General features: G+C 41.9%; 3 protein-coding genes and 1 long non-coding RNA gene across 11 annotated transcripts; 1 reads left to right on the forward strand and 3 right to left on the reverse strand.

Annotated features, from left to right (window-relative positions):
* Positions 1-13: 13 nt before the first annotated feature.
* On the forward strand, positions 14-23,085 carry abcc4 (ATP binding cassette subfamily C member 4 (PEL blood group)). 7 transcript variants are annotated; one of them, XR_009712784.1, is made up of 35 exons: positions 14-256; positions 593-703; positions 4,273-4,393; positions 4,555-4,779; positions 5,163-5,252; positions 5,460-5,623; positions 6,397-6,522; positions 7,032-7,281; positions 7,516-7,623; positions 8,202-8,291; positions 8,368-8,559; positions 8,953-9,047; positions 9,120-9,206; positions 9,877-9,973; positions 10,071-10,280; positions 10,380-10,517; positions 12,193-12,230; positions 12,456-12,559; positions 12,635-12,781; positions 13,052-13,131; positions 13,220-13,370; positions 13,443-13,562; positions 13,629-13,739; positions 13,819-13,919; positions 14,014-14,205; positions 14,285-14,440; positions 15,081-15,170; positions 15,307-15,479; positions 15,559-15,664; positions 15,744-15,878; positions 15,997-16,330; positions 16,409-16,470; positions 19,349-19,556; positions 20,275-20,326; positions 22,696-23,085. XR_009712784.1 is itself a non-coding variant. In XM_061271655.1 (31 exons), exons 1-31 carry the CDS (start codon positions 183-185, stop codon positions 16,084-16,086), a joined length of 3,972 nt encoding a protein of 1,323 aa, XP_061127639.1. In that variant the 5' UTR covers positions 14-182; the 3' UTR covers positions 16,087-16,657. The 7 variants fall into 7 exon arrangements, 1 of the variants encoding a protein (XP_061127639.1); XR_009712763.1 differs by having other exon boundaries at positions 15,997-16,470; XR_009712769.1 differs by having other exon boundaries at positions 15,997-16,470; positions 22,702-23,085.
* LOC133148830 (uncharacterized) lies at positions 13,239-15,311 on the reverse strand. Its single transcript, XR_009712875.1, has 3 exons — positions 15,063-15,311; positions 14,570-14,708; positions 13,239-14,456 (listed from the first exon to the last, which is right to left on the reverse strand). It is a non-coding gene; the product is annotated as an uncharacterized LOC133148830 (long non-coding RNA).
* On the reverse strand, positions 16,819-19,768 carry LOC133148754 (nuclear factor 7, ovary-like). Its single transcript, XM_061271672.1, has 2 exons — positions 19,308-19,768; positions 16,819-18,814 (listed from the first exon to the last, which is right to left on the reverse strand). The coding sequence occupies exons 1-2, from the start codon at positions 19,566-19,568 to the stop codon at positions 17,561-17,563; spliced, it is 1,515 nt and encodes a 504-aa protein (XP_061127656.1). The 5' UTR covers positions 19,569-19,768; the 3' UTR covers positions 16,819-17,560.
* Positions 20,345-24,306, reverse strand: uba3 (ubiquitin-like modifier activating enzyme 3). Of its 2 annotated transcripts, none has more exons than XM_061271695.1 (18): positions 24,223-24,306; positions 24,081-24,119; positions 23,460-23,571; positions 23,309-23,389; positions 23,159-23,241; positions 23,001-23,081; positions 22,859-22,902; positions 22,713-22,777; positions 22,474-22,629; positions 22,262-22,364; positions 22,087-22,197; positions 21,964-22,017; positions 21,682-21,718; positions 21,517-21,598; positions 21,318-21,418; positions 21,148-21,211; positions 20,997-21,051; positions 20,345-20,904 (listed from the first exon to the last, which is right to left on the reverse strand). In XM_061271695.1, exons 1-18 carry the CDS (start codon positions 24,240-24,242, stop codon positions 20,816-20,818), a joined length of 1,377 nt encoding a protein of 458 aa, XP_061127679.1. In that variant the 5' UTR covers positions 24,243-24,306; the 3' UTR covers positions 20,345-20,815. The 2 variants fall into 2 exon arrangements, with proteins under 2 accessions (XP_061127679.1, XP_061127670.1); XM_061271686.1 differs by having other exon boundaries at positions 24,057-24,119; positions 24,223-24,298.
* Between the last annotated feature and the right edge of the window lie 73 nt (positions 24,307-24,379).

The following is a 24,379-nucleotide window of genomic DNA, read 5'->3' on the forward strand; positions in this document are numbered from 1 at the left end:
GAGCCAAGACGATTTTTTTCTTTTCTTTACGGTAATGATGCGGGAAAGTGCCCTGCAGCTGTGTTCTTTTCGTAACACGCGTTGCGATCCGTTAACCTAGCGTAATATGCGTCGACGTCGCCTTTTGCTGTATTTCTAAGGGCGAGGAAGTAGTCTTGGCAACTGTTTTGGGGCCCAGTACGATGGAAAATGTCAATAAAGCTGCCAAGACGAACCCAGCAGCGTCGGCGAATCTCCTCTCCAAGTTAATTTTCTGGTGAGACACCCCGGAACATAAATCGCAGCAGTCAGGATACACTTCATAGCAGTGTATTTTTTCTCCCATTTTTTTTCTACATTTACGTGTTAATTTACGTGAGCCTTTTGTGTAATCGACACTCGCACAGGTTGGTTACCCAAAACGTGACGTCACGTTGAATTGGCATCGGTTTGGTGCCCGATCAAATATGAAGTACAGTACTGGATTTATTGAAAGTAGTTCTGGTGTGTGATTTGACATGTTTTCTTACTTGGTACCTCTAACATTTATGAAATTGGCGTTTCATGCTGTAGTTACCGTGTCATGACTATTTCTGATATGTCTTGTTTTCAGGTGGCTCAATCCTCTCTTCCGCGCTGGATACAAACGCAAGCTTGAGGAAGATGACTTATACCCGGTGCTGGCGGAGGACAGCTCAGAGATCCTGGGGCAGCAGTTGCAAAGGTACAATCCCAAATTTCTCCGTCGTGGGATCAATAAAGTTCGGTCTTATTTTATCTTCCACCCAGTTGTGCTCACAGAACACTTATTCTGACTTAATACCTCTTGGAATATTATTTAGGTAATATTTAAATGGAAAATTTATCCCAAGTTGGGCAGTGCATTTGAAGTGTGATAACGTTGTCATTTCTTAATATTTTCTTTACTTTCAACCAGTCAAAATCTTCAGTGGCATTAGACAAACCATACATGTAAAGTTTTTCCAATTATTTATTTATTTTCAACAATAAAAATAACAATCGCATTATTATGACAATAACCAAACTATGCTATATTGAAACCAAAATCAAATTGGAAAAGAATATATGACATGATTAGGGGCAATTTGGGCGGCGCCTCCGAGGTGTGATAACTGAGTAAAAGGTTATACAAGGTAAATAGAACCTTTAGATCCAAAAGTCACAACAACTTAACTTTTTGTTCTTAACAATTCTTACAAGTTTGGGTTGCATGTTTCCAGCAGTGGAATTTTAGCACCATAGTTGCTTTTTAAAATGCTTCGATGGAATAGAGAAAAGTATCAAAAAAGCCATAAATGGCACCATGTCTTCTATGAGGGTCCTTTGATTTCATTTTCACATCACGTGGTTTTGATTTTATTGTCACATCATGTGGTGGGCCAGTTCCCCATACTACTGTGCTTGAATGATTGTTGTCATAAGATCTTGACCAGTGTTGAGCAACTTCTTGAATGAAATGCTTTCAATATTACAACTAGTCACTTGCATCTGAAAGCACTGTAATACATTTCTTTACGATATTCAATAAGTTACTTAAGTGCACTTCACTGGGTATATTCAGCTGTAAAAAGTCCAACATGTCATCTTTCCTTATTTTTCTTGACATTATTCACAAACAAAATGACTTTAACAAACAACTTTAACAGCTTGTCGTGACAGAATAATATGTATCTGGTAGACTGACAGCATGACCGTCGCGAACGACAAAAAAATTGTGTAGTTCGAGAAGACCGTGAAGCTACTCTGTTATTTCTCATCCCGAGTATGTAAACAAGTCTCAGTGTGTAGCTTCTTGTTCTGACAATCTGGCTGACTGTTGTCTGGTGGATTCCATAGCTCGACAAGGTCTCAGTGCTTTCAACCATGGGCTAGGTAATTCACAAACATGAACTCATCAAGGGACTCAAAACTTCTCTCGGTTAGACTAGCAAAGACTTGCCCTAGGTAGGTCGGTAGCGTTTACTGTCAATCAGCAAAATATGTAAAACAATTTAAAGGATTAAAATGTTGCTATCAAGTCCAAAATAATAACAGGATTGCAGCCATTAGGCCGCTCGGTGCCGCACTGGTTAGCAGGTCCGCCTCACAGTTAGGAGGATGCGGGTTCGATTCCACCTCCGGCCCTCCCGGTGTGGAGTTTGCATGTTCTCCCCGAGCCCCCGTGAGTTTTCTCCCGGCACTCCGGTTTCCTCCCACATCCCCAAAACATGCTTGGTAGGCAGATTGAGTACTCCAAATTGTCCTTGGGTGTGAGTGCGAATGGTTGTTCGTCTCTGTGTGCCCTGCAATTGGTTGGCAAGCAGTTCAGGGTGTCCCCCGCCTACTGCCCGATGACGGCTGGGATAGGCTCCAGCACGCCCGCGACCCCCGTGGGGGGCAAGCAGTATAGAAGATGGCTATTGCAGCCATTTCTAATTCCACATTGTTTTTTTCATTCATCTTCCAGTCTTTCACCAGTGAATAATATATATTGTCATGACGGTCAGCATGACAAACAGTATGAGCAGATGATGTAATGAAAAGTTTTACACAGTGCAATTCCATCTCATTTGTGATTACAATGTATTCCATGAAATGTGGCCACGGTGCAAATTAGAGAATAATGCTAACCAACAAAGGGGTTTAAAGATTCATGCATTTGTTCGTTTGTTCATTCATTTTCCAAAAAGCTTATCCTGACAAGGTTCGCAGGCGTGCTGGAACCTATCTCAGCGCTCGGTACAACTGGTCACCAGCTAGTCGCGTTGTGCATAATATTTCTCTGTTATGTCACGGTTGAAGCCAATGTTGCGTCACGTCTCTTGTGAAGTTGGTCAAAGATTTATAGATTGTGCAAGTACATAGTTCAAAATGTGATGTATAACGACAAGAGCAGTTCACAATTTAACGTGTGGTTAATTCTTTACGTATCGTAAGCACTGAAAAGCATTTTCAAAATGGTTTTTGAGCCATTAACATTGTATATTCTGGATACGAATTTAATGAAAATTCAAAGTAATTCTAACACCTTATATTGGTCAATAATTTGAAAGAAAAAAAAATACCAACGTGGTTACGGGCCTATAGTATAAATTTTGACATAGGAGGTTTCGGGCCAATGCAAGCAAAATGCATTCTAATGAATTACTGAAAGGATTTAGATGTTTTTTTCTTGTTTCATCCAAGTTGGTTTTTCAGTTACAGTGCAACCGTGGAATTCAATTTAAACTGGAACAATAAACCATGAAATGTGTTGGTGATAACTTCTCATTGCAGTCCTGTACCATAATAATTTTGATCCCAATTCCCCACCATGTGAGTAAAGACAGGGAGCTGCATCTGTTTTGGGGGCTGTGCAAAATGAGATTTCCCAGTCATTTCAAGGCAGTCAACTGCATTACCAATGTAGAATTAAGTGTGGCGTCTTGCCTGTGTAGCAGCTGATAGTGTGAATGATACACGCTTTTGCGCTCACTGTCTACAACTTGAGACATACTTGTATGAGGTGCCGTGCTGCAACAGTATGAAGGGAATTGACAACTATTCATTTAACTGAACGGGATGTAGAAAGCCATCAGAGGTGTAGAACAGAATGTGTGTGTTGTGTAAACTAATGATGGGCAAATGAAGCTTCAAGATGATTCATGAACCCATTGTTGTGTTTACTTAGACTAGAGGTCTAGAGGATGGCACTCTGTTCACCGAAGAGCTGAAAGCCCACGACTTGCCATTTCTGAAAACCCTCACTTTAAACCAACATTGCCATCTAGAGGAGCCAAAGAATACAACAACTGGTTCATGAAGCTTCATTTTCCCATCAAAACGTTACATAACGCATACACCTAAATGAAATATACCTCACCTCTACCATAACTATAAAGCTAATACTGTGTCTTTGTTTGTTTGCAAGTGACAAGCATATGGCAGCTAACCAATTAGCACAAGAAATTAAACTGCAACAATCACCGAGTAATGTGCTCTGTTTTATTATAGAACAGCAATGAAAGTAAATGGGGGCCAGTCGCATTACAGTAATCCTCCTTCCCATTGCGGGTGTTATGTTCCAGACCACCCCCACGGCAAATGAAATCTGCGAGAAATACTGCAGTTAAATACACCCCAGCCATGTTTTTATAGATTCACGGCGTTTATTTTTTTTTAAATTTCTATCTATTTTAATCCCATTCCTTGTGTTTGCTCTAGTAATAATCAGAGCTGTATGAGAACATGTGACTACTTTACCCTTGGCAAGCAGTTAAATCACCTGACAGACTGCTTCTATTTTCTTTACAGATACTGGGAACATGAAGTCCAGGAGGCCACAAAAGAATTGCGGAAGCCAAAACTCTCAAGAGTCATCATTAGGTGTTTTTGGAAGATATATTCAGTGCTGGGATTGTTTACCCTTGTTGAGGTTAGTTTGGGAATTTGTATTAAGCAACTAACACATTCCCAGGTCTAAACGTGTAGAAAGGTTATAACCACAGATTCAAATCAGAGGTTCATGTTACACATTAAAGGAAATGAGTCACTATTTCTTCAAGAAGGTTATCTTTATTTTATTTTCTATGTCAGGAGGTGATAAAGGTGATCCAGCCAGTCCTTCTAGGGTACATGATTCGCTACTTTGAGGATTATGACCCACTCAATAAAGCGGCCCTGTATGAGACCATTGGTTATGCAGCTGGGCTGACTATCTGCACCATGGGCCTGAATCTGCTGCACCACCTCTACTTCTTCCACGTCCAGCGAGTTGGCATGAAAATCAGAGTGGCCATGTGTGGCATGATCTACAAAAAGGTGGGTGTGTTAGTAAATTTTTACTGAGAGAAGAAAACCGAAGATTGGTCAGCCATCCATCCATGATGGTCATTGAAGTGGCAAATGAACTGTTGCCAAATTCTGTCGCAGATGTAAATATTATTGAAAGTTGTGACATTTTGCCACACTTTTGATGACATTCCACCACAATGTTGCAGTTCTAAAGGGTGGCCAACGAGAGAGAACAAACTATTTTGAATGGCCTCCTATTTTGTCCTTTGTTACAGAAAATATGCTGAAACGTTTGACTCTTAGTGTAGTTGACATCGATATTGCAAATAAAAGCTAAACTGAACTGTCCTACTTTGCTTACATTTGCGATATTACTTTCTTGCTGAACGGAATTTGTTTTGCAAAACTAGGCTTTGTGTCTCAGCTGTTCTGCAATGGGAAAGACCACCACAGGTCAGATTGTGAACCTGCTTTCCAATGATGTCAACAAGTTTGATGAAGTAAGTTACCCAGTAAACCAGCAACTAAGTGGAAGTCCAATGCTGCGTGATAGGAGTTATTGTACTCAAAAGTATTTGAAGTCATAATGTGATACTGTATATGTATACAATGTTTGTACGTTATAGTTAATTGAGTTGACTGAATGTTTTCAGCTAGTTTAAAATTGTGATGAGATCAGGATCTTAATCTGCCTTTCTCTGCACCAGGTAACAATCTTTCTGCACTTCCTGTGGGTGGGACCCCTCCAGGCAGCAGTTGTGGTGGGACTCTTGTGGCAGGAGATTGGGCCATCTTGCCTGGCAGGCATGGTGGTCCTCATGTTCCTAATGCCCACGCAGACCCTATTCGGGAGGCTGTTTTCGAAGTTCAGGTACCGTCGCAACAATTCGTGACTTTTGATTCCTGCAACCAAACCAAGGAAAATGTATTGGCCAACAACACAGTCAAGGGTAGTTTGAGTAAATCCTTTGGATGGGTGCAGAATCTGGATTCGTCCAGCAAAGAAACATAACAAAACAATAATCACAGCGTAACCTTATAAACTCTAAAGTATATTGCCTGTGAATCTATACAATTTATGACTCCACTCAACATCGGTGTCGAACTATGCCTGCTTTTTTTTAAGGATGATGTTAATAACTTGTTCAACTTTGTAACTTTTAACATTACCATAAAGCGCTTTTATGGTGGCATGCTTAAATCATACCTTAATTTTCATTATTTTAATCCAATTTTATGTTCTGCATTCCAAAATACGTAACGTGCAATAACCTTTTTAAAGCCTCACCGGGTTGTCGCAAGGCATTTCCATGGCGCGTCAACGAGTTGCACTCGAGTAAAAAAAAATATATATATACTGTCTGCATTCTTTCATGTGCTACGCTTATGCCATCACAAGAGACTCCAGACTGTAATTACTGCCAAATTTGCATAAACAAAGTATTGAACAAAGGCTGGGAATACTTATGTACATGTGATGTTTAAGTTATTTTGTATGTGTTTTTTACTGACATTTTTTCTCTCATATTGTCCTTGCACTGTCTTCAAACATAAGTCATTTAGATCTCACAAAATCTCTGGATTGACTTTTTATGGTCTTTAACTGGACCTCTTTTGAGTAACTTTAATTCCCCTCATCTGCAGGAGTAAGACGGCAATTCTTACTGACAGCAGGATCCGCATAATGAATGAAGTGGTGTCTGGAATGAGGATCATCAAGATGTATGCCTGGGAAAAACCATTTGCTGCTTTGGTGTCGGACGTCAGAAGGTGAAATTTATTTTTCGGTCACAACCAAGGTTGTTGAATAATTCAGAAATCATTCAGAAATGACTTTGTAAGATGTGTGCAAAATGCTTCATTGTAGAACTATGACGTCATCTTCATCTCAACAAAAGTTACATTGTTTTTTGTACACATCCATTTGTGTACTCAGCGACATCATTAGAAACACCTTGACATTGTGCCTTCAGGGTGTCTGGCTTTTTCGTTTTTTAAATCAGCTTAGCCTCGATCCTCATTAGGATAGATGGTAGAAAAGATGTGGATCAGATGGTTGGAATTTAATACCCCAAAAGCTTTAGACAGGCCATTCCACAGAGGTTGCTTGGACAAAAAAAATTGATTGTGCAGGTACACTTAATCAAATGCTCATCGTTAGTCTCATTTCTGTGTCTCCCCTATCGGTCATTTGGCTTTTAATTTCTGTGTTCCTCCTTCTGTGTTCGTCATCATCATCATCATCATCACCAGTATCATCTTCCTTCCATTCTCTGTAGGAAGGAGATCCATCAGATCATGATGAGTTCGTATTTGCGTGGCCTCAACATGGCCTCCTTCTTCTGTGCCAGCAAGATCATCGTCTTCATCACCTTCACCCTCTATGTCCTGTTGGGGAACAAAATCTCAGCCAGCCGAGTATTTGTGACTGTGTCACTGTACACAGCAGTACGCCTCACTGTCACGCTCTTCTTTCCCAGCGCCATAGAGAAACTCTATGAGAGCAGTGTCAGCATTCAGAGGATCCAGGTCCGTTGCTGTATAATCCTATGGCCGTTTGAATTATGGACCCACATTTATGGCATTTTATAGTATTTTTGTGACAGGACATGCTTTTATCCTTGAATTTCAGTTGATCATATGAGAACGTCTGAATTTTCTGTCACAGAACCGTAGACAACCATTTGGAAGCAGTTTTGTATTCTTAATGCATTAGGATTTATCATCGTAACTTTGCCCATGTTCTTGTCTATTTTGTTCAAGGAGTTCTTGTTGCTGGATGAGATGACAAAGACGAGTACATCTCTGCCGCTTGCCGAGAAGCAAGATTCTGCTGTTGAGATCCAGGACCTTATGTGCTACTGGGATAAGGTTTGTAAAGACCCACTACTTTACTGCCACTACACAACGTCCACCATCCAAAACAATCTAACGTGGTCAAAAATAAGAGCAGCATCAGCAATAAAGTTTGCCTTTTTGCATACATTTGAAGTACTATCGAAAACTTACAACATATCCATTGTTTTCTAGTACATACTAAATATGTAAAAAAAAAAAAGCTTCAGCCATAACAATAATGAAACAAAACATTTGAATCACTGCCTGAAATTTTGACAACTGCACCAAAAGAAATATGTATTTTATTTTCATTTCATTTCTACTCCCTCTACTATCATGAAAACATAATAGATGAATGGTTGTGGGTCGCAGGCGTGCGCAAGCCTATCTCAGCAGTCCTTGGGGACCTCAGAAGTGTGAGGCATGTTAACATGTTAACGAGTCACCCCGGCCCCCCATGCTGATCTTGACCAAATTTAACTTGTATGTTTGTTACTGCAGTTGTAGTTTGCATGTCCAATTGTTAACTTGGAAATCAGATCAAATAATGCTGACAAAATCTTATAATGTTTAAATGACTTAAGATCTTCAAATGTGTGCCACCTCCATAGAGTCTGGATGCACCATGTCTGCAGAATGTCACACTCAGTCTGACTGGAAAACAGCTGTTGGCTGTTATTGGACCAGTGGGTGCAGGGAAGGTAAAAAAAAAAATCCAGATTAGAAGAACATGTGACTTTACATGTGCGCTCATTTTTCTCCTCTTTCTCGATCCAGTCCTCGTTATTGAGCTCAATCTTGGGCGAGCTTCCTGCTGAAAAGGGGGCATTGAAGGTCAAAGGTCAGCTAACCTATGCATCACAACAGCCATGGGTGTATCCTGGCACTATCCGCAGCAACATCTTGTTTGGGAAGGACATGGATCTGCGCCTGTACGAAAAAGTACTCAAGGCTTGTGCTTTAAAGCGGGTGAGCAAGTCAGGTTATAGTCGTACTTGTTCTTAACATGCTAAGATAGGTGCACATGATCTTCGTAACTCTGACAACTATATAATTTTTGATCGTCCCCTTGAAAGGAGCCCTTTCATTCTAGAGAGGGTCCAACATACAAGGTCACACAACACCAAGACCACACATAAAACGTGTCTACCCAGTTACCCACCCTTCCTGAGACACCATCCATGTCTGTCTAAACAGAGCGCTGTGTGCTTACTTAAAAAATATGAATGAGTAAAGACATTGTGTACCCAAATTGTAATAACCCAGGCAAAATAGAACATTAGTAACTAATTACATCTCCGTGTACATATGCATAGGTAACATTCATAAGCAACAGTAAATGCCACTCTGACTGTTGTGCAGGACCTGGAGCTGCTCCCGGATGGAGACCTGACACTGATTGGGGACCGTGGCGCCACACTCAGTGGGGGGCAGAAGGCTCGTGTCAACCTGGCGAGGTAATGCACAGGCAATAAAAGTAATGCCACACCTCAGTGTTTAACTAGTCAGTGGATGTTTTGTGTCTCCAGAGCTGTTTATCAGGATGCTGATATTTACCTTTTGGATGATCCTCTCAGTGCTGTGGACGCTGAAGTTGGAAGGCACCTCTTTGAACAGTGAGAAAGAAAATAGCATTTCTTGATACTGCAAAAGAGAACCCAAGAAATTTTTAGCCACTTTGGAGTGGGCTATTTTTTTTGGTTTAACTTTTTTTTTTCACCCAAACAGGACTTTTAAAAATGTATTTTTCCAAGTCGGCACAGTGGGGAACTGGTTAGCACGGCCGCCTCACAGTTGGGAGGGTGCGGGTTCTATTCCACCTCCGGCCCTCCCTGTGTGGAGTTTGCATGTTCTCCCCGTGCCTGCCTCAAGCTAAAACGGTGTTAAGAGTACAGCCCCATTGGTTGCTTAGACAGCTTGTGAGTGGTTGCTTGGACAGTATTTTTTGTTGTTATTTTGTTCAGTGTGGACAAATTTGATTGACCCAATGTGGTGAAAAATGGTTTTCCAAGAAGTCTACAGGCACTGTATATCCTGTCAGCCTTTTGAGAAACAAGTTATTGTGTAGAACTGGACACAAATCTAAATGAAACCTTTTGGTATAGATGGAATAGGAATGTGTTTGAAGTAAGACAGGAAGAGGTGCGGTGCTGGTCCTGCCGTGCTGACAATGGCTCTTCCTGATGCACTCTTCCCCTTAAATAACCACTGTTGCATGACACAAGAATTCAGACTCAGGTCCAGTAAATATCTACACTATTTTATTATCGTTTATTTTCAACCCAGATGCATCTGTGGCCTGCTGAAGAACAAACCCCGCATCCTGGTCACTCACCAACTACAGTACCTGAAGGGAGCAGACCAGATTGTGGTTCTCAAAGAGGTTTGCTAAGTCATGTCACCATGCATGTGATGATGCTTCCAGGACTGGCATACATGTACAGCTACAAATGAATTGCATTGATTTATACTTCTCGTAGGGCCACATGGTGACCAAGGGGACATACACTGAGCTACAGCAATCCGGGCTGGATTTCACCTCACTGTTGAAGAAGAAGGAGGAGGAGGAGGAGGAGGAACTCCATCAGTCATCGTCAGACCTCACCTCCCGAAACCGGACTTTGTCACAGAACTCAGTGCGGTCTCAAACCTCCTCCGTGCACTCGGTCCAGGATGGAGAACATTTGGAAGTTTGTATAATGATTGTGCAAAAAACATCTCAAATGTTGAAAGCCCTCAGTTAAGCTAGGAGTTCCTTTAACATATAGTAACTCTTCTTCCATACCCAGGCTGAGGCAGTGCATACGGTGGCAGAAGAGAGTCGCGCACAGGGATCCATCGGATTCAGTATCTACATGAAGTACCTGCGGGCCGGTGCCAGCATTTTGTTTGTGGTCATTGTGATGCTCCTGAACATTTTGGCTCAGGTAAGCAAACCCACCACAGCTCACACTTGCAGGTCCAGGATTGGAAATATATTTTTTAGAAATATCGTGGAATTCATTTCTATCTCGGTACAGTGCTGCGAGTCACTTATGACTTCGACAATGTAGGTAAATATACAAAATATAAGCTACAATTATAGAAATAAAACTTCTCCAGAACGCCCTCCTACCTTATGCACGCGATGAAGCGTGCATGATTCAGTCCAGTGCCTCAGAGGATTTGTTAATGAGAATGGTTCCACGCTAACGGGCGTGGCTTGTCTTCCTTAAAGACAAACAACAGTTCATCCCTTGAGAACTCTACCTCATCTCCCACTTCTTGAACTCGTTAGAAATGCTCACCACACTATTTTCATGTCACCTGTGTGGTATTATTCCTCTCCAACTGTAAAGCACTCCTTGTCCCTAACACATTTTGTAAAAGTTGTGGAATAGTGTGGCAGTGTGCACCTTGGTTGCTGTTTCTTGTTGACCCCTTACTAAGTTTCACAATGCAGTATGACAAGCTAATCTAATTGATTATTACCAATCAAGTCACACGTAAAAGTAAAAGAAGCCTTTTTTTTTTTCTTTTTTTTAAAGTTGCAGCACTTGAGCATTAAACTAAGGTTTAAAGCAGCAACAATACACTGGGAAGGTTGGCTTCAATCAGCTAAAGCAGCAGAAGTGGAACGGGAAGTTAAAGCTGCAGCACTTGAACATGAAACTGGGCTGAAAGCAGCAACAGAAGGCTTCAAACAGCTAAAGCAGCAACAATAGAACAGGAACCTAAAGCAGCATCGTTGGAAAATAAAGCAGCAGCACTGTTTCAGGAAGCCAAAATCAACATTGAAGCGCTGGAACAGAAATGAAAGTTCAAAGTAGCTGCAATCAAAAGGCAAAAGCAATGGCACAGCACATTCAAGTAGCAACAAAGGACTAGAAAGCCAAGTTAAAACAGTTTTAAAAGTTAGGAGGCTAAGACTGGCACAGCAACAGCACCTCAGGAATCTACCAGACCAAAGATAATGTGAAGAACTGAGGCTCTTGGAGTAACTGTTTGCAAATATTTACTCTAAACTTGCTCTGTTTTTCAACACTACACCGTGACTATCCTAACTTGTCTTGTAAGTCGTAAAATGTTGCACTGTTGCAAACGTGACAGAAGTAACAATGAGAGCGCCACTGCCCCATGCTGTAGTAGATGCGCAATTACACTTTATTCTAGTACTGCCAAAAAAAAGCCTGTTCCCCAGGGTCACACGCGCCCCCCCAGGTATAGCACCACTATTTGAGAAGCACTGCACTACACTGATGCAGACGCATTTCGTTATGGCGTTAGTTTGTTGAGATCAATGACATTGTCAAGGAGAAATCCAAGCTGTCATGGCAAAACCAAAAAAATATATATATACTAAATTATATAATTCAATAACAATGTTGGAGCTGGTGCTAATGCTGAGCGACTGACTGTTAATTAAGAAACCACTTCCCACAGTGCCCGGTGAGCAAACAAGTTCATGTCAAGCCCTGTTTGTGACACTGAAAAGGTTAAGGAGTGCAGAAAATTATTATATAAACAGATCCTGGGATTTTGACGCTCAAAAAAAATAGTTCACTATGATCAGATATGTGACAGGTGTGACAAGCAGTGAAATACTAAGACTGGATTTTGCAGGTGGCGTACATTGTGCAGGACTGGTGGCTGGCTTACTGGTAAGTAGAAGGACCACACACTTCTAAGAAGTATTTTTTTATGTCAACATTGTGAAAGGTCAACTTTCAGCAATTAATAACACTAACTTTTTGTCATTCGCGTTCACATGTTCATTAGGTCAATGCATACTTGTATCTTGACCATCTTAGTCGATGTCAAGGCGAGAGTGAGCAAGTTCGCAAAGCAGCAGCCCTGGTTTGTTTACATGTGACTGATGTTATCAGGGCTGAGGAGCAAAGAAAACTGGACACCAACAGCACCATGGAGCACAATGTCACCAAAGTTAACAAAGAGCTGGACCTTGGATTCTACTTGGGCATTTATGGAGGTCACATTTACACTGAATCAGCTTTTTGCACATGTTCCAAAAGTGAAACTGCGCGCCTCTGCTGCTATTTCATAGGTTTAACAGCAGCTACCATCATTTTTGGCTTTGTGAGGACTTTGCTGATGTTCAACGTGCTGGTGAGATCTACACAGGCCCTGCATGACAAAATGTTTTCCGCCATCCTTCGCACTCCCGTGCGCTTCTTTGACATCAACCCCATTGGTAAGCAACTGCCTAGGAATAAAACAACATCTTGTTTGTGGGTGTATGAGACCTTTTGACTGAAGCACTCTTTGCTCCCAAACCTGATTTCTGAGGGATTTTATTTAAACATATCTCACATAAATGTTTTGCATCATTGAGCACATTTATATAACCCACAAAGAAAGTAGATTTAAATTTCCATGTATGTTTTTTGGGGGGTTAGGGAAATGCTGTGCAGTATTATGTATATATTGAACTCTACTGCCTTTTGTGTGTGTTTGACCTCAGGCCGAGTTTTAAACCGGTTTTCGAAAGATGTTGGCCAGCTGGATTCCACCATGCCATGGACCTTTGTTGACTTCATTCAGGTATGAAATCAGTCTGAATCTAAACTATGTGATGTCAACATCAACAGCATCATTTGCATTGATTCCAGCGCTATTTTTTCGTACTCAGGTTTTTTTGCAAATAGTCGGGGTGGTTGCAGTGGCGGTGGGTGTGATCCCTTGGATTCTTCTTCCTGTGGTCCCCCTACTCATTGTCTTCCTCTTCCTCCGGCGTTACTTCCTGGAGACCTCCAGAGACATCAAACGTCTCGAGTCCACAAGTGAGTGGTTTAAAACAGCGCACGCTCGTGTGTCTGAATAATTCTTATGAGCCCTCCCTTCCGGTCCCACAGCTCGGAGCCCAGTTTTCTCGCACCTGTCTTCCTCCCTGCATGGCCTGTGGACTATTCGGGCCTTCAGAGCAGAGGGCCGCTTCCAAAAGGCTTTTGATGCCCATCAGGACATGCACACAGGTTGTATCGAGGAAAGAGACAGTATTTGTTGATGAAACTAACAATGTTCATTCTAACCTGAAACAGCGGCGTGGTTCCTTTTCCTGACCACATCTCGCTGGTTTGCCATACGCCTCGATGCCATGTGCTCCATTTTTGTGACAGTCACCACATTTGGCTGCCTGCTGCTCCGAGACCGTAAGGAAGTCCTCTACCCTAATACTGAATAAGTATTGTATGAGACGAAAGGGTTTGTGAAATGTGTTTCTCCTGTCAGAACTGGACGCCGGCTCTGTGGGTTTGGCTTTGAGCTACTCGATCACCCTGATGGGTATGTTCCAGTGGGGGGTTCGTCAGAGCGCTGAGGTGGAGAACATGGTATGAGGCAAAATAAGACTTTTTCCAAGTGTTTGAGTAAATTATGGTTCAGTGAGCTGGTATAGAAATAAATATGTGGTGAACCAATTAACAGATGACATCAGTGGAGAGGGTGGTGGAATACACTGAACTGGAGAGCGAAGCTCCCTGGGAAACCAAAAAGCGACCTCCGCCTAATTGGCCCAGCAAGGGTCGGGTGACCTTTGACGGGGTCAACTTTTCCTACAGTGCTGATGGGCCCAAAGTTTTAGACAACTTGAAAGTGACGTTCCAACCCAAAGAGAAGGTCAGAAATGTTATTGTCAGAAGGGTTACAATATAATGTCATTGATGGCTGGAAAAGCTGATGTGATTGTCATGGTCAGGTGGGCATCGTGGGTCGGACAGGTGCTGGGAAAAGCTCTCTTGTGTCAGCCCTGTTTCGCCTGGCTGAACCCCAAGGAAACATCTTCGTCGACGGCATTTTGACTTCTGAGCTGGGCCTCCATGACTTGCGTCAGAGGATGTCCATCATTCCTCAGGTAGATGGCTGCTGACCTAAACACATCACATCTATTTCATTTTGAGTACTTTTGTTCAAATTTACTTTTGATGTCAGAGCTGGTTTGGTAGCTTTGTTTCAGTTTAGTTTTTATTAAATTTAGTATTACCATTTACCCCATTGCATAATCCGCATTTGTTTCCATCATTTCTTTCTGCTTTTGTCCCACATTCCAAAGACACGCATGGTTGGCCGATTGACTGCTCCAAATTTTCTGTAGGTGTGGGTGCGAATGGTTGTTTGTGCTCCTGCAATTGGCAATTGAAAACATGCACTTGCACACATGCAAACAAATGATGATAATGAATACCAGCAACTCTGGGTTCCGTATACGCAACTAGCTAAAGAGAAAAAAAAAAAAAAGACGACTTTTTAAGATTTGATCAGTTGGGATATTATTCACTTGTGCGGATTTTACTATAGTTTTCGTTTCCTTTTAAAATTTGTTGTAGTTCTTGTGTGCAAGATTAAAAAAATGTCCGAGTTTGAACCTTTGTGGTATCTCTCAGTGAAGTAACATGCCCATTTTGTATATTTTGTATTGCGTCAAGAACTTGTAGATTTTCAAAATGTAACATTTTTGTCTGTTTTCTTTTTCTTACTCTCGATTCCTCTTCCAGGACCCGGTGCTGTTCACGGGTACCATGAGAAAGAACCTGGACCCTTTCAACCAGCATTCAGATGAGGAACTGTGGAATGCACTGCAAGAGGTGGCATGCATTCAAGCAAACACAATCATGCAGCTAATCGTGTCCCATGAGCACATTTTGATAATAATCCCATTGGCATAAAACATATGGGCTCGTACATGTTAGGAATTCCACGTTGCCTCTGTGTGCTCTTCAGGTCCAGCTGAAGGGTGTGGTGGAAGAGCTTCCTGGGAAACTGGAAACTGTTCTGGCTGAGTCTGGCTCCAACTTCAGCGTGGGCCAGAGGCAGCTGGTGTGTCTAGCCAGAGCCATTCTGAGGAAGAACCGCATCCTCATTATTGATGAGGCCACTGCCAACGTGGACCCCAGGTAGTCCATTTTTAACAGTGATAAGACAGAGTGAAAATGTATTTCGCCTGCATCACGGCCTTTGCACACGTGTTTTCAGGACAGATGGACTGATCCAGAGAACTATCAGAGAGAAGTTCCAGGAATGCACCGTGCTCACCATCGCTCACCGCCTCAACACCATCATAGACAGCGATCGCATTCTGGTGCTTGCCTCTTTCAGTCAATGCATATTTCTCACATGAAGCCCCATTCGGCAAAACTTACTAATGTAGACGGCTCCAGGTTCTGGATGCAGGGAGAATCCACGCGTACGACGAGCCTTACACTCTTCTTCTAGACCCCTCTTCTATATTTGGTAAAATGGTGCAGCAGACCGGCAAGCAGGAGGCTGCGGCCCTGCTACAGGCAGCTAAAGAGGCAAGTCTGCGTAGAGTGTTGGCACATTTTTGGAAGCCCCACCAGCTTGGCTTCACTGGCTCCGAGCCACATGAAACAGAAGGAAAACTGCAACTAATGCGGCGTGCATATGTTTCAGGCTTATGATGGCAGAAGCCGACCCAACCTCAGCGACGGGGAGGTGCACATAGCAGATAAGAGTTTGGTCATCTTTGAGACAGCTCTGTGAGCCGCACCCTACGACATTGGAGAGTGTCCAGGACGAATGCCAAATGAACGCACATGATGCGAACCACTGCTGTACAAACTGTAGAGATTAATGTATTTATTTTGCATACTTGTTGGTTTTTTCACACGTAAAATCGCTGCCTTGTTTTCAATCTGCAGCAGTCACTTTATTTTAACGTTTGCTCTTATAAGCCAAGGAAAACACTTTGAACCAAACAACTGCCAAGTGTCTTCTTGTGAGCAAGGTGAGAGTGTTTCAAATTTTTGAAAAACAAATGAAAGCGATGTTTACTTGTTTTACTGTTATTGTGAGCCTGCCATAGACTGAGCAAGCCAAGGAAACACTTTGAACCAAACAAGTGCCAAGTGTCTTCTTGTGAGCAAGGTGAGAGTGTTTCAAGTTGTTGAAAGTGATTTTTACTTGTTTTATTGGCATTTTAAGCCTGCCACAGACTAAAACTATCAATCTGGCAACATGTTTGTGGTAGATCCAAGTTGCGGGATCATCATAGCAGGACGTTCAGGGTTTTTGTTGAGAAATTAAAAACATAAGTCAATTATATCGATTTAAATGTGTTATGTTTTTATTTGATTGTGAACTATGATCTGGGAAAAAATTATTTCATCTATTACCCCTCGATTTGTATAGTAATTACAGTCAATTGAGGTTACAGTTATTTTAACAAGTCCCAATTGGTTTGTAGCACTTAAAGGGAGGGTAAAACAAGGATGGTTCATTTTTCATTAACATTTATTAACAATCAATGGATAGAAAAGAAAATGAGGAAAACCTGATGAAAAAATACAAACTTTACAATTGAAGTTCTTATCTGTGTGAGTGACATTACATATACGCCGTGTCATGTCTCGACCGTGTGATTTATAATGGTGGAATTAGAGATTGTTTTCAAGCCGGAAATACAATCAGTTTAGTTTTTGTGTTCACTAAAATTATTAAAGGTACTTTGCGGTTGATAACATGTTATCTAGCTACAAATTTGTCAAATTAAAATAAAAACCATGGATTGATGCACATTCAAGGTCCCCAAATTAATAATTATAAGTAACATACATTATAAACGTTAAAAATATATAAAATATACAAAGCCAAAACAGACTGGCTTAAAAAAACAAAAACAAATGTTTGTTTACCAAAAGCAATCAAGTTTTTTTTTTATTAAATTAACATGTAATCCAACTTTTAAAGTTAAGTAATCAATCAGTGAAGTAAATTGAGTTACATTACCATGTAATCCAACTTTAACTTCATCCAAATTACTTTTAAAGTAATCAATCGGTTAAGTAAATTGAGTGAGTAACATAACAAACATGCACATGGCCAGGGCAGCCAACAGTACCACACCTGTCCAAAACATGAGATCATGCAGGTAGGTATGAGCACCTGTCTTGTGGTAACAGCCAGAATACCTTTTTAATTCTTCTGTTTCCTGGTGTTGTTTTTACCCAGGCGTGCTTCAATACCGGCACACAGTAAAAGGGATGATATTTGGCATGTCGTATTTTATTTTCAGGACTGCTGACACTGAGGTTGCTTGAGACTTTTTCATGCTGACTGTGCCAATGTGTGTCATGTTGGCTGCATTGTAGAAAGAGAGCTTCTGGGATGAGAGGTCGAGATAGATCCCAATCCTTTTTGGTATGCATTGGAGAGTTAGTGGAGTTACTCCCTCTGGACAATTGATGGAAAGCTTCCCACCATGATGTTTGATCATGTGATCTTGTATCCCCACTTCCCAAAAGGAAGTTTCACCAATATGGCCAACCTCTATTTCCCAGTAATGCTGCCCTGAAGTGAATATGTTCACACTTGTGGCCAATCCATGATACGAAGAAGTAGGGAAGACTCTGGAGGCAAGACTGGCATTTTCTGCCACGGATTTAATAGCCTTTGGACGCTTAACCCTATAAGAACGATCACCTAAGATGCCTTTTCGGATAGTTGGATGTTGAATTTGAATGTGGCTTTTTGGGACAACTGGATCTTGAGTTTCAATGGGGGAACTATGGAGCAGACTGCGTCTGTCAACAGACAGATTGGACTGGACCCCCTCCTCCCCTTTGAGGGTGACTTGTTCTTCTCGAGGCTTGATCACTTGAAGCATCTCTTTCCAAATAAAGAACTTCAGGTGACTCTCATAAGGTCCCAGGGATAGAGAGGTTTCCTCCACTGAGAAATCCTTTGCGCTCACTTGGTATGCATTTTGAAGCATAACGTTAACTTCGGCCCAGCCCTTTAAAAATTTACTATGGTCGGCCATTTCCAGAACTGAACCCACCTTAGCCTGCAACGTTTTACTCTGGGACAGCGCTGCGTTGATAGTGTTCAGCGCCTTGACGATTTGCTCCTTACCAGTGTTCTCTTGTCGTTTCACTTCTTTGCTCAGCTCATTTTCTCTCTTCCACAAAAACTGGTGCATCTCCTCAAACTGTGCACTGATTTGGCTCAGCAGTTGACAAGACCTGTTTTTGATTGCAACTAGTTTCTCTCCCTGAGTGTGGAACGCGCTCTCCAAAGTTTTGTCGGGTCCAGAAATCCTGTCCAATCCCTTCACCAGGTCGTTCTTCAGCAACGCCGCTGCTTCTTCGATGGGTTTGAATGTGTGTCCTTTATGCCATTCTCCATCTCGACATATGACGCAAATCAGCTGCCCGTCGGTCACACAGTACAGTTTCAGCTTCTCATCATGCTTCGGGCACATTTCAGCAACCTGTCAAAAAAATATGTTTGGGTTATTTGATTATTACAGCGATGAGAAACGTAGAACAATTCTATCCACGATGTGGCTGATGTTTTTTTGTTAGAATACATCCACTTGTCTGTTTAATATGTCAACGCTGTCACTGCTGTGTTTGTCTTCATTCCTTAAAAGGAAATGTTCATGGATGGAGAAAGAATAGATTGAAGGGACTAGTGATGGCAATCTATCGCATTTTCAGATACTAGATGACAACAGAACGTAACAAAATAAGACAACAAAACAAAACAATTCCAATGCTTGCCTCCCTCCCTCCCTCCTGTGACGTAGCCACGCGGAGATGGGGAAAAAAAGAAGCAAGCTCCGAAAGTGGCTAGGCCTGTTTGGCATAAATCTTATCACACAATAGTCCTCAATTAATTACAGATTAAAAAAAATTGTGGCGTATATTTGAGCTCTGACATATATTTTTATGACCACTAATAAGAGCCATGACGTAACTTACCTCATCTTTGGTGATATTGCATTTTTGTTTTGCCTTTTCAGCAAGGCTGAGCAAGACGAAGTTGCTACACAAGCCTGTCACCTCCTCCACAGATGAGACAGACCTCCGACATTGCGGACACAAGTGCTCCTCTTCGTTGTCCAAAACACCCGTGAGACATGTTCTGCAGAAAGAGTGGCCGCAGAGAAGCGTGACCGGATCGGTAAAAATGTCCAGACAAATTGAACAAGTCAACTCGCTTGCAAAAGGGTAAGAATTCATATCGCTGGCTTGCTGACGCCTAACCGGTAAATGACATTTAATCTATGTGGATTGCTGTACCAGTCTGTACAGATCCTCTTCCTTGTCTGTTTTGCCACAGTAACGCAGTGTGCAGTCCCCAATAAGTTGCTTAGCCAGTTTAATCACGTCATGGCGTCTCTTTTTTTTCTTCATTTGTTTAGGTTATTGGCTTTGTGCCTTGACATTACATAGTGGGGAAAATTTGTGGGGAGGCTATGTTGCACCACTCGAATTGCCCATCAGGTGTCGCTACACCGAACGGTGGGGAAAAAAGTGAAGCGATGGAATTAATTTCAGGGTGTACTTTACAGATTTTGAAGAAGTGGGCTGCGTCCTCGGTCTACTGGGTCTATTTAACATGTTTAGGAGTTATGGATTTTGCGGATCGAGCTAGTTGACGCAGCAGCCCGAGGCACGCAGTTGTCACGACTGCTTTTATAAGATTATTTTAAAAGATAAGAAAATAGTTTAGCCTAAAATTGCTTTCATACATATTGTTACTGTAATCAAGACTAATATTTCTTAGCGTAGCTTCGTCATAGTTTTGACCTATGTGCATAGTCGGGTTAATGAATAATAGAAATTGGAGGTTGTAGTTACTCAACATGAACACAAGATGGCAGCAAAAGCAATGATTTGAACATCTCCCAAGAGCTTTAACTATCCAGTTTTTATGTCACTGCAGGTCAAGCGTTATTCCAAAACAAAAGGTGAAATCTTCATATGACCTACTACTGGTAAGACAAAGTGCAACATTGTTTCCATTATTTCATGTTTAATTTAAGTCGATATCTCTGACAATACAGTGGTGTGGTATTGGAATTTTAAATTATAGTTGCTATGGAGTGTACAAATTGTAAACTATTGAGGGAAGCATGCGTCAAAAGTACTCTTTTTTTTTTTAAATGATTTTCAGCATCAATTCTACATAATTTTAGAAGGTAAAATATGAAGCTGACCTGATGCAATTTGAATAAATTGAATGAAACCTAAACCACAGATTATCAATTGAGTCAGAAATAAATCTGCATTACAATACATGGTCATTCTCATTAGATAGACAGGAGGAACTCTACAATGGGCACCCACGCACAAGTAAACAATATTATTAATGTTATCTGACTAATGAGAATTGACTTTTCCTATTTACACTTATAATCAGATGCGCTACAGTAACATTGTGATTGAAAAAGCCAAAGGTCAGTGCTTTGTGTTCCAAGCGGTTTTCAGGCAGTGAAATTGAGTTTGAAGAGGACCGTCTGAGGTGTGGTGACGTCCGCCACGGCTAATTCCTGTCCGTCCGACAAGCCCAGCTCTGCGTGACGAGACAAATTTAAAAATCAATACATAAACACATATTAAGGCACCCTGTGTATAGATGTCAACGGCATAAGGACGAAAGATTACCTTTCAAGGTTTTGCAGAGGTTTGGCCTTGTTCGTTCTTCAATTGATTTAACAGACTGCAATGAAAAGTAAATTAGTTCATTTTTTTTCAAGTTTTAAATGAAATACAAGTAGATGGGCAAGTAGCATGCTAAACTATGTGCTTCTATTACCTGCAGGTACAGAGTCTTATTTTTGCCTTCCAGAGTTGTAGTGATAGCTGGAGATTTCATTTGTCTGGAAAGTAACATTTTGTCATTTTCATTTGCCGTCCTTGCGGCGGGTATAAAATATACAAACTGCTATTTCTCATTTGATGGAAATGTGGTTGAATGTCACTCACAGGGAAGCATTCTCTGTCAGGTACTCCAAGACCTCCTGTAGTTTTGCAGAAGGCGGGAACTGGAGGTCTTGTGGCACCTGGCTGCAAGCTGAACAGTTGTCCTGTCCATCAAAAACAAACACACACACAGTACAAGACAGAGTTATAATTCGCCTGGGAAAAATTATTGGGGGGGGGGGTGAAGATCTGAGCAACAAACCTTTCGCTCAGCTTCAAAACTGTAAGTGTAGAGTCCGTCCACGTCGTTAAAGACCAGGTAATTACTTAAAGGAATATAAGCACTGCAACAAGGAAGGAATGTGATGTGCGTTTGACAAAGCCATACATTTAGCAGAATGATTATCGATGAGCTTGCGGTACCAACCTGGTGGCAATTTTGAAAACTTCACTTGCACAGGCGGCTGCAAAAACATAAGCACAAGAGGGACAGCATCATGAAGAATGACTTAATAACTCTTTGGACACTTGACAGTGTAACACCAACAATATTTGAAAGCTGTTATTTCAGTCAATTTATTGAAGCACAAGATAAATGTCAAATAAAATAGAGCAGGAACTGAATCGTATCTCTGCAAAACTGAGACCAACTGAGGAATAATAATATATTTTTCTCAAATCAAGGCAAAACGCCGAATACTTTCCATACCAGCGATAACGGCATTCGTCGACGCCACGGCAGGAATGATCCGCTTTACAACTCCTGCAAGACAGGATTCATTCATTATTAAAAACGCAAGTGCTGTCGTGCGAAAGCAAAACCGGATTTGACCTTGAGTGAGTCTGTACGTGACTCCGGTGATGTTGAACTGAGCGGCTCGCTCTAGCGCCCGCTCAAATATCCACTGGATGTGCTCGGGGTTATCGCCATCCAAACTTGTTTCTGGAAAACAAGAAGGTGACGCTGAATCTTCAACAACACGGAAAGGAACACATGACTTCCATACCTCCAAACGGCTTTTCTTTGGGCCACTGAAACATTCTGGGGTATTCAATGCAATGCTCGGGGAGCCTCGGCATGGACGCGATGGTGCACATGGGGAAGTGAACCTGAGCATTGTCAAGGTTGACAAGGTTAGAGTCAACTGGGATGCCATTGAACAAGTCTTGCTTGCGTGCATTTAAAAATGTAGAGACGAAAAAAAGAGCAACAGGTGACCTGGGGTGGGTAGAGCTCAAGAGTGCATTCGATGCAAGCCGTCATGCCGGGTAAAATGACACGAGCGTTTCCTTTGAAGCCTTCCGTGCCTCCGTCAATGAGGGGGATGATGGAGCTGGGATCCAGTATTCCATCTTCATAGCTCAGGAGGGATATCTAAATTTAGCAAAAGTGCCATTGAGAGCTCAATCTCCCTTTAGTCAACTTGAGCATCTGTTGAAGGGACAGCGGCTTCCCACCAGCATGCCGTTCATCCATCGCCTGGCGATGATGGAGTCCAGCCCACACACGATGATGTGGAACTCTGCAGGGAGACAAGTTCAAGTTTGGGAGAGGTGACTCACTCTGCTGAAGTTGACATCTGAAAGAGGAAAAACACACTTACGCCTGTAGAAGGAGTCGTCAAAGTCCTGGATTTTTTTGAAGTGTCTGAACGTGAATCTGATAAGGAATTAAAAGCATGTTCTTGCAAGTGTGATGAGGTCAAGGTTCATTGGAGACTCTTGAGACTGTTCCAGATAGGATACGGTACAACTTTACACCCAGGGATGCGACTGTTAATGAAGTCAGCGGCCACTTCTGCTTTTGGTCGGCCGACATCTTTAGGCCTGATGAAACAAGTTCGAACAAAATCGGCCGAGATTAACAGTGAGGGAGAAAAAAAAAAACAACAAAAGAAATTTACCTGAAAAGAAACTGCCGATTGAGGTTGGACAAGTCAATCGTGTCCATGTCAACCACATGAATGAGACGGAACCCAGATAGGGCCTGCAACAACACAAGCTTCTTAGAACAACGATAAGGCCGCTCTCATTGCTTTGACTCAATTTCCTACCAAATCTTTCAGCAGTTCGCAGCCAAGCCCACCGGCACCGATCACCAAAATCTTGCATGTCTCCAATAGAAACTGTAGAGACTGAGGTGACACGCACATCAAGGCAGGAACATTATGAGGTCATCGTGGTCATTCAAATGTCCTCGCTCACCTCTGTGCTTGGCTCAAAATCAGGATGTGTGAACGGACCGGGTCTCTCCAGGAACTTCCTAACGTGATTCCACCGGCCGTCCCAGTCGCAGGCACCACCATCTACAGCCATTCTAAAAAACACAGCAAACACTCAGTCGCACGAGTAGACAAAAACTCCATGACAACAGCCAGCGGCAATACAAAAGGCAACACTCTATTCATTTGAAAACCAACAGTCTTCATCTACATCATATCACAAAGATCTATCCACCAGTTTATTTAGCTTTGCTTTTAAAGCAACTGCCACAGTTTTTCCAGGAAGCCACAATCGTACCAAAACAAATTTGTCAATATTAGTGCGAGGTTTATGAATGAAAACATTAGTAAATTTGCTAATACCAAGCACATGATGCAAAGAAATGTGGGCAGAAGGTACAACACAGGTTTTGTTGCTGAATCGTTCATCAAAACAAAGACACGTTAAGAACACATTTCCATTTAGAGGAGTTCAACATTTACGGCCAGGCAGGTTTATTGAGTCAAGGTCTGACTAAAATATCTGAATTTTCACGTCTTCTGGCCTCGCAACCCTTTTGCCGGGCAGAAAGAGAGAGACCTTTCATTAGCATTCGTCACTAACTTGTCTGTCAGGTCTTCTATTCGCCTTCTTTTCTTCTCCCTGGAAGAAAAAAATGGGAATAGATGTGAATCATGCCGCGTTAGGGTCAAACTACTAGATGCTTAACGCCGATTAAATAGCTTTTTCATCCAATGAGACTTACGACTCCTCGGCATCCGCCATACTTTCACGGTCCCATGTCCTCGAATATGACGGGGGGCTTGGCGAGCGTCAAAGCTGCGCAACACTGCTCCGGATAAACGCAGGAAGAGAAACGCAGAATGATATTTTCTTTGTTTTTCTTTTTTTTTTTTTAAAAA

Source organism: Syngnathus typhle, linkage group LG2, assembly GCF_033458585.1.
Source record: "Syngnathus typhle isolate RoL2023-S1 ecotype Sweden linkage group LG2, RoL_Styp_1.0, whole genome shotgun sequence".
Lineage (NCBI taxonomy): Eukaryota > Metazoa > Chordata > Actinopteri > Syngnathiformes > Syngnathidae > Syngnathus > Syngnathus typhle.